Genomic DNA, 14,479 nt, shown 5'->3' with positions numbered 1-14,479 from the left:
AGAATAAAAATAAAATAATTTTAAATAAAAATGCATATAATTTTGCAATAATAAATTAAAATATTTTTTCATTTATAATTATAACATTCAAAAGTTTAAAATAGTAATGAAACTTGTCACTTGGTCAAGCCGTTGTTAATTGCTCAAACAAGGTACAACTAATCTAAGAAAACAATGAATGGTCAAGTTAGAATCTGTCTACCAAAATAATAAAACGAGCATTCAAACTTAAAGAAAAAAATAAATTTCTTTAGAATTGGGGTTGCGAGTGCAAGTGCATTAGTAGGCAACAATTGAAAAGTAAAAACCAATTATCGAATGGTACGAGGCATATTACTGAAAAACAAATATAGCAAAACGACTCAGCAACATGTCCTGACATTCAAATGAAATTAGTGGTTTGGCAAGAAAGCAGATGGTACCATGTTGTCTTTTTTTTTTCTTAGTATGTAAGTTAACTACACACCTGGATGAAAAATTATGACTTACGCTCCGGCGACGAAAAAATGATTTTAAAACAATAAATAAGAAGAGAACTACAGATCTAAAGTGCGGGAAACGGGGACTGACAATCTAACTATGTGAACATGAGAGATAAATGCTTTGAATTGTTGAAATGACTTTTTAACTAAGTATATGTGGTAAACATGGACTGACAATTTTTTACACGAAACGAAAATTCAACATGAACATGCACAAATTAATAGGTTTAGGTCAAACCTTATCGGATTGATCCTTATGAACACAATAATTTTTGTATTGGGTTCAGGTAACCTCTTAAATAATAATATTATTATTTTTTCAAAAAAATCATACCTCATCTGTCCCATAGAAATAGACCATTTAGGATTTACACGGGTTTTAATGTGTAATTAATAAAGTAAGAAAGAATGAGAAAAGTTGTTGAAATTGTGTAGTGGGTGGTGGGACCATAAATGATAAAGTAAAAGAGAAGAAGAAAAAAGGTTACCATATATGGATATAGACTATTTTTATGGTACCGACGAAAAATGAAATATGGCCTATTTTTATGGGACGGAGGGAGTATTCAGGTAACCTGTCATATCTAGTTTTATTTTATACTCCGTATTACTTAACATTATTTGAATTGGAGTTTATCTTTCACTTAGATAAGAACACAACCATTCAATGCTTTTCTTGGTTTTCCATTTCTATTTGTGATGTTTGAATTAATGGTATGTTGTCTATAGTCCTTAATAACACATGTTTTGTTTTTTATTTATAGCCACATTTTTGTAGGAAATTCCAAAAGTAGCCTCTGGTTTTTTCTATATTTCCAAGACTGTCCCTATGAACCCTAGCAACAAAATCAATGTAAATCCCGCTAATTTGATAAAGCCCTTTCATTTTGCAAGCGGCGACTCTACTTCTTCAGCGATTCAAGAAGGTGATTTTGTGACGGCTTTACATGATTTAAAGAATGAATTAATTTGCAGCGGAAGAGCAATTGAGTTAAATTAAACTATCCAGGAGCATAAATGCATCTCTACAAAAGATCTTGAAATTGAACAATATAAAATTTCAGTCATTTGCAATTCAAACACATAACTTCTAACCTGATGTGGTTCTTTTTTACAATTGTCGTCGCCTTGGAGAAAGAGCAGCGGGCGGCTATGGAGATTTCGTCAATCGCAGGTCGGTGGGTAAGAGGTGCATTCCAATTTTGAGAAGGAGAGTATGAGAGATACATCAGTAAGTTCAAGCAATTTAAGACTGAAAAAAGTGTTACTCAGATTATTATCGGTGAATTTTTCACAATAATAAAACAACACTTTTCATCCCTGAGTCAATGGGCCCTTGCCTATTGAGCGGGCCATACAGAAAATTTAACCAACAAACCAAACACCAGATTGACCCATTAAATACACTCTAAATATTCATATCTACCAATTTAAACACACCCTAAAATGATAATAACAACTACCAAACTTGGGTCATAGTATGATAATGTTTCATGGATTTCCATCCCTAGATGAATTATTTGTTTATGAATTTCCATCCCTAGATAAGTTATCACTCCTATCAAATATGATATAACAGTAATTAAAAATATCAACTCAATGACACGAGTATGTCAATATAATTTAATATTAACATTGTGGATATATTATATTGACTTATCATGATTAATATGTTGATATTCAACTAATTATCAAACTATATAAAATATCATGAAAATAGTAGTATAAAATTTTATCCGAACAAATGCATTTATAATATTGTTGAAATTCTTATAAAATTAACTTTACTAAAAAATAATTTAAATCATTATAGTTATACGAATTCCAAGTTTAGAGAATACTCATGTGTGTAAGAGAGAAGAGAATTAATTACTATTACTAATGGGTTAATAGTAAACATCAATACTCTCCTGATTAATGTTTGTGCTATAGTTGAAGTTGCGTTCATAATATACAATTTACTGTCTAGTACTAGGAGTTAGCATAATAGAGTGTTAGAATTCTAAGACCCAACCTACATGTGTATATTAATAACTAAATCAAACTATTTTACTTATATTTTCGAAATTTCCTAAGTCATTATGCCCACTTTTAAAAAAGAGATAATTATTAAGACGTAGTTGTAATATTTAGTACTTTTTCCATTAAAAAATATTACTCTATATTTGAAAAATATAGAATACTTTTGAATTCGGCATACTTATTCATCATTAATTTAATTTAAAATGATTTCCGTACATAGCAAATCTAGTTATACCAAAAAAAACAATGCTTATTAGTATCTTCTGTTGGATTTATAATAATTTAAGGTAATTAGTAATTCTTTTTCTGAGAGAATAAGGTAATTAGTATACTTGGAAGTAATGAAAATATATCGATTCCCCTTCTCCAGTGATCCAATAATCAATCACCATTATCATTCATCCCCTTGCAACCAAATTCCTACTTCCACATGGAAAACGAGGTCGAGCCGCCGCCTGATTTCAAGCTCTGCGGTTACCTCTGTGCGGTTCTCGCAGTTCCCGACGACGCCACCGTTCCCCTCAACTCGATTTGCAGCCTCGCCGGCGAGAACGCCCAAGTTTACTTCGCCGCTCAGAACGGCGCCCGATTGACCCTCATTGGCGATTCGGAAGCTCCTGATTCCAAAGGTACGCCGTCCACGAGGAAGCGGTGGGGCAGGATAGGGATGGTGCACGGATCAATCAGCGTGGTGCACCAATTGCACGCCCTCGTTGCGCACAAGTGCTTGTGGATTTTGGCTCGAATCGTGCACGTCGAGAGCGGCAGTACGGAAATTAGGGCTGTGGTGTTGGTGGATGTGTACCTGCCGGCGGAATTGTGGTCTGGATGGCAGTTCCCGCGGTCGACCTCCGTCGCCGCTGCGCTTTTCAAACACTTGAGGTGCGTTTTTGATTTCCTTTTCTCGTCGTATAATCTAAGCTATACCTATTGTTATGGTAGATTAAGTTTTCCTACTACTATTTTCTTTCTTTTTCTTTGCGGATTGGTTGGATTCTAAAAGGAAATAATGGTACTCCCTCAAGTGATCAAATTTTTTCCGGCACAAATTTTTAAAAATGATATTTAATGAGTTATGTGAAAGAGAATAAAGTAGAGAATTAGAAGATCATAAAATAGGAAAAAGAATAAAGTAAGAGTTTGTTGTTTTTATTGCTGAAAAAGGAAATTGATCACTTATAATGGGACGACCAAAAAAGGAATACCAATCACTTATAGTGAGATGTTATAGTGAGACTGAGGAGTATTAAACTAGATTTTCTGATCACCTTACTTGGGTCAGATTAGGCAGAGTCTTTGCTCTTCACTTCTTGTTGAACCTGCTCCAGCTGTATGGATGAAGCCATTACGATCCAAGATGCTAATTGTGTGCTCAGGATGTCTTTTGAACAAAAGTAGATCTCTGTTATTGCTTCTGCGAATTGAAATTCTTATAGTTTACTTATTTCTTTCTTATCAATGTTTTGCCATAAAGACAAAAGTAGTTTTTGGTATAATTAGTAAGAATCAATAATAGTATCCATTATGGATGTGGAGTAATACATAAAAACTGGAAGTTTCACATATTTTGGCGCAACCAACATTTGGCTGGTCTTGGGAATGCAATTTTTTCCTTTTCAATTTTTTAGGCCTGCCTGCTTACATGCCAGAATAAGGATATAAATATATATGTTAGCTCCCCGTCCTTCCATCAAATATTCTGCTTTTTCCTGGATATTCGGGTTCAAATACATATGGATTCGCTGATTGCTTACTGGCTTCATATAATTCATAAAACACTAGTTTTCTGGAAGCTTCTTGTTCATATCTCTCATCAAAAGGCGCTATTCGATAATGTCTGTCATGCATCCATATTCTTGCTTTCCTTATCCTTCTTTTTTTTCAGATTGGCTAACTTGGAACTGGTTGTTGAGTTTCTTGTGTCACTTTATCATTATAATCTAGGTCAATGTCATGTCAGTAAGTTCTTTTTTTGGGTGGATAAAACAATGTCATATCACTACTCAGTTGCTTGGGCTCTATTTCATGAATATACGATTGCAGTTCTATTGATGCCTTTTTCATAGCTTGAATGTGTGTTAGGTTTTAAGACAGTGCTAATGTTTTTCTTTCGAAATCAATGCTAAAGTATGTACTCTTGAAACTCCAGAATAGTATATTCTTGGAGTAGAGTGCTTTGTCTTGCTTTCTAATGTAGTTTATGGATATTGCTGGCAGCTGTGACTGGGAAGCTAGAAGCTTGATACTCAACTCAGTTAGATTGAATAGCCATGCTTCATGTAGCATTTGGAATGTAAAAGACTGTCATGTTCTTGGTTGTGAACGACATTGTAGTGCACCTAACAATCCTAAGAAGAAAAAGGGGTTTGAACTCCAGGAAATATTTAAGAGTTTACCCAGCGTGACAATGAAGGTAGACTCTCCTTGTTCAAGAATACTGCCAGCAGATTCGTCCAATGAATGCGGAATCTGGGTGCTATGGGATGATATTATGATTAAAATTTTAACAGCGTTAAGCCCAAATGACCTTGTTAAGATTTCTTTGACATGCCACCATTTAAATTATCTGGCAGCATCTATCATGCCATGTATGAAACTTAAACTTTATCCACATCAGCAAGCGGCAGTTGAGTGGATGTTAGAGCGTGAGAGAGATCCTAAAGTCTTACAACACCCTTTATATATGAGTTTCACAACCGAAGATGGTTTTGAATTTAATATCAATACAGTCTCTGGTGAAATTGTCACCGGTTCAGTTCCTACAATCAAGGATTTTCGTGGGGGAATGTTCTGCGATGAACCTGGACTGGGTAAGACTATAACTGCTCTTTCTCTTCTCCTGAAGACACAAGGAACCTTGGCAGAAGCCCCAGAGGCAGCACAGTTGACTTGGTGTTTACATAATGGCAGTCAGAGGTGTGGCTATTATGAAGTTAGTGCGGACAATGCGACCAAGGGATATGCATCAGATATCAATAAAATTGTGGGCAAAAAAGTTCGTAGGGGCCAATTATCTCTTGATGAACTCAACCCAATGAACAATTATATCAGCAATGCATCACATTCTCCTAGGCGTCTTAGATCTGGTGAGCCAATGCTGGAACCCACTGATATGAGTGTTAATAAACGAATGAAGTTGTCTACACCGACTTTCTCAGCACCTGCAAGTAGCACTATAGAGCATAGCAGGAGCTGGAGTACTGTTAAGAGAAATCTATTGGAGGCATATGAGGAACCATCCTCTAAATCCAAGAAATACTCAAAAGTCGGGAAGCATGCCAACAAGGGGAACAAGAAAAAGATTTCAGCAAATAAAAATGGTTTCTCTTGTAGAATGGGCACCAGGAAGGTGGAGGAGACACTGATAGGTGACATTGAATGCAATGAAACTTGGGTCCAGTGTGATGCCTGTAGCAAGTGGCGTAGGACAGCAAATCAGCGTGAAGCAAATACTTCTGCAGCTTGGTTTTGTAGTATGAATAGTGACCCCTCGTACCAAAATTGTAATGTACCTGAAGAGTCCTGGGATTACAAGCAATCCATCACATACTTACCAGGGTTCCATGCCAAAGGATGCTTGGGGGGAGAGCAGGAAAATATTATGTTTTTCACCAGCGTGCTAAAGGAGCACTACACATTAATCAATTCCGAGACAAAAAAAGCCCTGACTTGGCTAGCTAAACTTCCACCACATAAGTTAGTTGAGATGGAAACAGCTGGATTGGTCAGTCCTATCGTAGGAACCTCACTATTTGATACTAGAGTTGCTCGTAATTATCACAAAATATTTAAAGCATTTGGCCTAGTACAAAGAGTGGAAAAAAAAGCACTGAAGTGGTACTATCCTGGACATCTTCGAAACTTGACCTTTGATTTGGATGCCCTTAGGGTTGCTCTTTGTGAGCCATTAGACTCACTGAGGTTTTATTTGTCAAGTGCAACTTTGATTGTTGTCCCATCCAACCTTGTTGAACATTGGAAAACTCAAATTGAAAGACATGTGCGACCTGGTCAATTAAGAGTGTATGTATGGGGTGATCAAAAGAAAAAGCCTTCCGTTCACAACTTGGCTTGGGACTATGATGTTGTGATAACTACCTTCAACCGTTTGAGTGCTGAGTGGTCTCCCCGTAAAAGAAGTGTATTAATGCAAGTTCATTGGCTCAGAGTTATGTTGGATGAGGGGCATACTCTTGGCTCAAGTCTCAACTTGACAAACAAGTTGCAAATGGCAATTTCACTGACTGCCACAAACCGCTGGCTGTTGACAGGCACTCCAACCCCCAATACTCCTAGCAGTCAGCTTTCTTATCTTCAACCATTGCTAAGATTTCTCAAAGAAGAGCCATACGGGCAGAATCAAAGATCATGGGAAGCGGGTATAATAATGCCGTTCGAGGCAGAGATGGAAGATGGAAGGTCACGTTTGCTGCAGTTACTTAAGAGATGCATGATTAGTGCAAGAAAAAAAGATTTGAAGGCTATACCACCTTGTATTAGAAAAGTGACTTTTGTGGACTTTTCTGACGAACATGCAAAAAGTTACAATGAGTTGGTAGAAACAGTTCGGCGTAATATTTTGATGGCGGATTGGAATGATTCATCTCATGTTGAGAGTTTATTGAACCCAAAACAATGGAAATTTCGGGCTGCTACAATTAAAAATGTAAGGTTGTCCTGCTCTGTGGCTGGGCATGTCAGAGTATCAGATGCTGGCCAAGATATTCAAGAAACTATGGATGTCTTAGTGGAGAATGGCTTGGACCCTATGTCACAAGAGTATGGTTTGATAAAGTACTATCTCTTATATGGTGGCGATTGTGTGAGGTAGGGTATGCCTTTGATTTCGATTCTTGCTACAGTTCACATGATTTAGAGATCATATTGATACTATTAAACGTACTTATTTTTTCAGGTGCAAAGAATGGTGTCGTTTACCTGTCATTACACCCTGTAGGCACCTTTTATGCCTTGATTGTGTTGCTTTGGACAGTGAAATGTGTACATTTCCTGGCTGTGGTTACTCATATGAGATGCAAACTCCAGAGGAATTGGCTCGTCCAGAGAATCCTGATCCTAAATGGCCTGTGCCAAAAGATCTTATTGAGTTGCAACCCTCATATAAACAGGTCAGTTTATGCGTGTTTTTTTATATCTACAAGGCCAATATTTGAATTCATTGGCAGAAACACCACTATAATATGTATATTTTTCAACAGCTAAGACTAAGAAAGGGAAATAGGCTGCAAATCATTATGTTGTTTTTACGCCAGACAACTACAAGCAAATCTTCTAGGCTTCTCGTTGTCCCCTCTGTAGCTTCAAGTAATCTTCTTTTGTGTGCCTTATTTGTTTGGTCCACAAGATGAAGCACTTCTTTTCTCTTTTATCTGGAAACAGTGCAAGTCAATTGATTATTATTAGTATTATTTTTTCAATTTTTTTGGGGGGAGGAGGAGGCTACATTAATTGAAATTTTAAGTCGAAATTCCTGTATGGAATAGAGTAAGATTGAGAAACCTTTCAAAAGTTTATTCGTCCCGTAAGCAAATATGAGGGAATTCCCTTGTCAAAGAGCCCATGTGTGGCAAAAGTTAATCACCTAAGTGTCTGTATATGTATTATGCTTATAAACCACTGGTTGCTATACACTGACAGTAGCCACTGTTTAATGCAGGATGACTGGAATCCTGATTGGCAGTCAACATCTAGCAGCAAAGTTACATACTTAGTTCATCAGTTAAAGCAATTACAAGAACATAATATGATGATTGTGTGCCCTACCGAAAAGGGAGAGGTTATGCCTAATAACTTTAATTTATCCTCTACGTCGAGCTATTACAACACATCCCCAGATCAGGAGGCTTCCCAAAACTCTAGAAATGGATGGTGCCTAAATGGCTTGGAGAAAGTTATTGTTTTCTCACAGTTCCTCGAGCATATCCATATAATTGAGCAACAGGTAAATTTGATCAGACATGGACATGTTTCTTTCTTTTAGTTTCTTCAGTTAATGAGGTAAACTTTACAAATCGCAGCTGAGCATTGCGGGAGTCCAATTTGTTGGAATGTACAGTCCTATGCACTCTGGCAACAAGGTATATTTGATTGCTTTAGGTGTCTATTAATCTAGGACTGCATACTTCTGGTTTTGTGCACTTTCTTAATCACTGTTTTCATTTCAGATGAAATCTTTGGCAACTTTCCAGCATGATCAAAACTGTATGGCTCTCTTGATGGATGGAAGTGCAGCATTAGGTCTTGATTTAAGCTTTGTGACTCATGTCTATCTAATGGAACCTATTTGGGATAGAAGGTAAGAAATCAAAGTCATGTTTTGATTCTTGGCAAATATTTGTTGATATTTTCGTTGTTCTTTGAAACAGCTCTTCCAGATTAATTGTGTTTGCTTCCTGTAAAATGCATAAACCTCTTGTTATTTCATGCTGTCTCCACTAACATGGGTGATGATGGTTTATAAGATAATAAGACCTAGTGCATCTCTACATTGTGTTTATGTTGACTGGATTTTGTTGCTGTGGAAATTGATCAGTATGGAGGAGCAGGTTATTAGTCGGGCTCATCGAATGGGTGCAACACGTCCCATTCATGTCGAAACACTGGCAATGAGGGGCACAATTGAAGAGCAAATGCTGAGATTTTTGCAGGTAAATGCATTCCGCTCTGTTTTGTCTCCTGAATGATTGGGTGCTATGGGGTACTACTATTTTAGTGTTAGGAGACGGGCATGCATTTGAAGTAACGTAAATTACCTATATCAATTAATTAGTCAGGGAAGTCTACTTAATGTCACAACATTGGAAATAAAACAAGCGCCTTTTATCTTCTAATCCAACCTGTCTAGAATATTCCCTTTACTCCCCCCCCCCCCCGGCAAGTGTTGTATATTCGGCCCATTACTAGGCAGTTGAAGTATTTCACGTGAATACTCAAATCAATCTGCAGTGGTACTGATTGTTTACACAGCGCATCCATGCATTTGGTGTACTGGATTAGGTCTTCCAGATATAATTAGTAGTGTCTACTAACATGCAAAATTAATAAGAATGACACTCTTTGATCTGAAAATGATGCTTGGTTTATTATGCATGATAATCATTTGAAAACCACCATTTCTGTAACACAATGCCTACTAATAGTGCGCACTTGATTAGGATGGCAACGAAGGTGGAAAGTTGTTGAAGGAAGAGTCTGGTACAAGTGACCGCTATCTTGATGGGGAACGAACACTTAAAACATTGCACGATTTTGCTGAAAGCAATTATCTGGCTCACCTCAGTTTTGTCCGTACAAATTCCAGGACAAAGGCATGTGATTAATTTATAATTTCTGGATTAGTTTGATGTTAGAATGTAATTAGTAGTATGATGTCAATGTGCTCCCTCTACAATTAGCATATTTTTTGAACTTCTGCAGTTATTGTAGTGAATTGAATCTCATATTTGAATGCTTGATTCAATTTTTTGGCATATTGCTTGATTCTGGGTATATACTACCATATAGAATTATGCATTTTTGGTGAAGATTGTAGAGTCTCGTGGTAAAGTTGCCCCTTCAAGAAGTTTGTCTAAAGTTGTACATAAACACACTCTGCTCATCCATCTTTAGTTTGTATAGAAGAGAGAACGTAGAAGAATTGCCTTGCGTCAAGATCTTCATAAGATATTATTATGTTTACTTAATAATTGCATGCGCAAACAAATCACATATAGCACGCTACATAGTTTTGGATTATAAACCTTGACGCTTTAATTTGTTTTAATTATACAATCTATCTATATCGAGTTTTGGCCTAAATTGTAAATATTTTTAAGTTTTAGGTAAAAATTTAAATTTGTATAAATTTTGGGTGATTTTTAATAAATCTGTATATTTGTAGTCACTGCTATAAATATTTATGTGTAGTAAATGTCATCAATATTTCAAATTTAAAATTAGGCTACAAATTGCAGTTACCTAATTAATTAAACAATATGCCATAACTATTTAATATGGCTATATTGCATTGCCGTTACTCCTTCTATACATATTTTGTAAATTTCTATTAGAAAAGTGAAATATTTGAAATTTATATGGCTGATTAAATTCTTTAAACTCAAACAAAAATATTTTAATATTTGACATTGGAATTTATTATGTATATGATGCCGTTACTCCTTCAACATAGTGTCCATTGAAAATAATTAACATAACACGTTATAGTATTCCACTTTGCCAATAGGTATTGTAACCTCTATTGTCCTAAACCCTAAACCTAATTTTGTGCCTATAACAAAATATAGAGTTGTGGATGAATTACATACCAACAAAAGCATTTTCCATTCTCTCTCAAGTTCTCAACATTTTATTGCACATTTTAGGAACATTGTATTGCTCGATTTTTGGAGCCCGTCAAGTTCATAGGTGTATGGCAGGTTTGAAATGTTATATACATTAGGATGAAGTCGTTTCATCTTTGAGGATATTATGTCAATCCGAGAGCACTAACCGTGATGTAATTTATCTTGTGGAAAGAGGGTTTTTTTTTACTAATTTTCATTGTAATTTCCAATTCATTTATTGTTGTTTCTTTTCTTTGATTACAATAGTTAGATTACCGAGTGTATATGGTTCGAGAATTTTATCCCAATCTTATCATTCTTAAAGATGGAAGAATTGTATTTTCACAAAAATCAAGATCATTCATCACTGATTTTGGTGTACCAAGTGTCTCTTTGAATCAAAACTCTTCACCCTTCTTATTCCTATATCAACTTCTATGTTAATGAGATCAATCAATATTCTCAAGCGCAAAGAATTCCAAACCAATTAACCATATTATTGAAACCAATTCCAACAAGTCACGTTTAACAACGCAATTAAACATAACGCTCCAACATTCAAAACGGCTATCACTATTCATTAATGTAATAATATTAATTCAACCAATTAATGTAAAATTTTTTTGTATGATCATAATTTTATCGTTTTTAATATTATAAGTTACGATTCATTATTTTATTAAAAAGTGTGATTTAGAGAACTATGAAGGATTGTTTTAAACATATTTTTCAAAAATGTCAACACTTGATATAGTTTCTTCATCATTGTCGAAATAATTGTGTTCGTCTTGATTCCATTTTAAATAGTATGTTTAATTTAATGTCTTTAGGTGTAAAAATTTAAAATGAATTGAGTATATATTTATTGAATTGTTATTATATGTAGTATATTTTCTATTTTAAATCTTATATAGTTATATTATTTTTTATTTTAATTAATCAATTAACAATTTAAAATTGTATGATGAAAAAATATTTAGTCGTGCATCGCACGTGGGTTAAAACTAGTTTTAATAATATAACGGTTTCAATTATACAAGATGTCTTAGAGAAAAGAGGCGAGAAAGGCTGGAAACGAACAATAAGAACAAAAAATACAGTTGATATATAAATTGAAACAAAATAAATGATAATTCTCTTTCGAGATTGTTAAACTAAACAATGACTCAACATACATCTCAATCCTCAAGGGATCTATATCTACGGCTCTAAAAAACAAATGAAAAGACAAAGGAAATAATTATAACAATAATGATGAAAATAGTACAATTATTAGTAACCTCTATCATCTCGTAGCCTCTTCTTGTAATAACTCCTCCTACTCCATCATTAGACAAATAATAAAATTATGATAAGTAATTGTTGCACTAATATTTAATATACGTGAATCAATTGCACCACTTTGAAATAATCCAACGGGGCGCATGCTCATGCTTGGTAACATGAGGCAGCGTTTAGAAGTTAGAATCATGTACCGATGCAGGACAGATGGTACCATAAATGGCAAAGCGAAACCCCCAAAAGAGAAATTATGGGTGCATACCAATGGAAAAAATAACTCTAGAACAAAATGCTACTCCCTCCGTCCGCCATTAGGAGTTCAGGTCAGGCGGTCACTTTTGCGCACTCGTGTTGTAAAAATGATAATAAATAGTTAAAGTGGAGAAATGGTAAAACAAGATAGAGAATAATGTTGACAAAAGTCTTATCTAAGTTATTCTCTCTCTTACTTTACCATTTCTCCACTTTAACTATTTATTAGCATCATTTTTATAAAACGAGTGCGAAAAAGTGATCGAAACTCCTAATGGCGGACGGATGGAGTACAACAGTATGGACATGGGTTGGCTGATACCTTAGGTGCTGCAGCAAACTGGGGTAGAGATGGCAGAGGCACCAAAAGAGGGGCATAATCTTAGCTAGGGTGGTACATAAATTGTTGGAATTAGTTAATTGTAATTCTTATCTTTATTTCATTAGCAGTATATTATATTAGGTCCTTAAAATTTGATAGATGTTTGAAGTATTGAGTTTAGTTTAAAGATGACAATTTTACCATAGGGACTTGTTAGAGGATTATCAGTGTTCATTTTAGTTCACATTTCAAAAAATTGTTGAAGAAATGAGGCCTGAAAGGATGGAAATGAACAATAAGAACATAATTGAAATATAAATTGATATAGAACAAATGATAATCCTCTTTCTAGGTCACTCATCTTACGAGGTCCTACTTATTATCCTTAAACTAAACAAAGACTCACATTCCTTGTATGTCGCGTCTGTCATGTCCTTTCCTGTCATTGTCAAGGACTTTTTGCTATGTACCGCGTCCACCTTGTCCTTCCCTACCTCTGATTGATTGAGGACTTTGTGGAAGTTGCCAAAACTTCAGTCGTGCTCCAACGGTCGACATAGACTTCTTCACTGAAGTAAGTCTTTAAGGGTCTCCATAATAGTTAAGCCCGTGGCCCTGAGCCAAGCCACAAAATTTGGCCTAGGCCACAAAACTTGGTCGGGCTACCAAAAATACTTGTTCACACTATAGTGGACAAGCCCAAGCCACCAAATTAATTGTTTTTTTTTTCATTTTTTATATATTTTAATTTAACTAGAATAAAAATTATCAGACTATAATAATTATAAAAAAACATAAATTAATTATAAAAAAGTTGACAATTACAAGTAAATATATTTATTGAAAATTCAAATTTTAACTATTTCTGTAATTAGGGTGTGAATTGAAATCACAGTCCTTAATTAAAAAGTTGACCAATTTTAATTGGGATTTAGTTTTAAAGTGATTCATTTCCTAAATTAATGTTAATTTAATTTTTTTAAAAACAACCGTCCCTTTTTTAATTTCTCTCTCTCTCTCTACACTTCATCTTCTCCAAAAATTAGCACAAAAACTAAAAAAATAAATTTTTAAAAAAAAGAAATCGAACTTGGGCGGGCGCTGCGGCTCTCGGCTGCTACAATAGGAGAGCCGCGGCCGAGCCGCCGGTGTGGCTCTCTCCTAGGCACCACCCCTCGCCGCGGAATGTTGTGGCGCTCGTAACAGGGTGCCGCGGCCGAGCGCCCGAGCCACACGCGAGCCGCGAGTTGCAGCTCCCCTATAGTTGACCCTCTAAGAATGTTAACTATTTTTATTGAATAGCTTATGAACAATGGAAAGAGAATAATCTTCAAGTTAATTATAATTATATCAAGTTTTGAATAACTAGAATATGTTATGGAATTTCAATTAGGGGTGGCACAATACGGTATACCGCATCGAGAATGTCATACCGTACCGCAAATTGCGGTATGAGAAAATGTCATACCTATACCTTACCGAAAATTCGGTATAATTATTTCTGATACCACTACCATACCGTTTATGCGGTATACCGTACTTTTACGTTATACCGAAATAAGGTATGACATACCGAGTACGGTATACCAAAATAAGGTATGACATACAATTATGCCTGTGTTTCACGAAAAAATTATATTATAGCCAAATATTTAAAATAAAATTTCACCTGTTTAAATAATGTCCAAAAGATTAAAACTACACCACAATCAAATCTATACAGTGGACTTGCATCTCTGCGTGCGTGTGTTTGGGGTTGGGGGTGGCTGAGCTAAAAT

At 35.4% G+C, this 14,479-nt stretch overlaps 1 protein-coding gene across 1 annotated transcript; it reads left to right on the top strand.

Annotated features, from left to right (window-relative positions):
- The first annotated feature begins 2,842 nt into the window (after nucleotides 1-2,842).
- On the top strand, nucleotides 2,843-9,994 carry LOC125195693 (SNF2 domain-containing protein / helicase domain-containing protein / F-box family protein). Its single transcript, XM_048093853.2, has 8 exons — nucleotides 2,843-3,386; nucleotides 4,722-7,331; nucleotides 7,420-7,633; nucleotides 8,182-8,466; nucleotides 8,543-8,602; nucleotides 8,690-8,820; nucleotides 9,058-9,172; nucleotides 9,680-9,994. The coding sequence occupies exons 1-8, from the start codon at nucleotides 2,935-2,937 to the stop codon at nucleotides 9,842-9,844; spliced, it is 4,032 nt and encodes a 1,343-aa protein (XP_047949810.1). The 5' UTR covers nucleotides 2,843-2,934; the 3' UTR covers nucleotides 9,845-9,994.
- The last annotated feature ends 4,485 nt before the right edge of the window (nucleotides 9,995-14,479 follow it).

This window comes from Salvia hispanica, chromosome 4 (genome assembly GCF_029641045.1).
Source record: "Salvia hispanica isolate PSC_SH4W2 chromosome 4, Shi_PSC_v1, whole genome shotgun sequence".
NCBI lineage: Eukaryota > Viridiplantae > Streptophyta > Magnoliopsida > Lamiales > Lamiaceae > Salvia > Salvia hispanica.
Note: the sequence above shows the minus strand (reverse complement) of the source record. Positions and strands in the feature narration are given on the sequence as shown.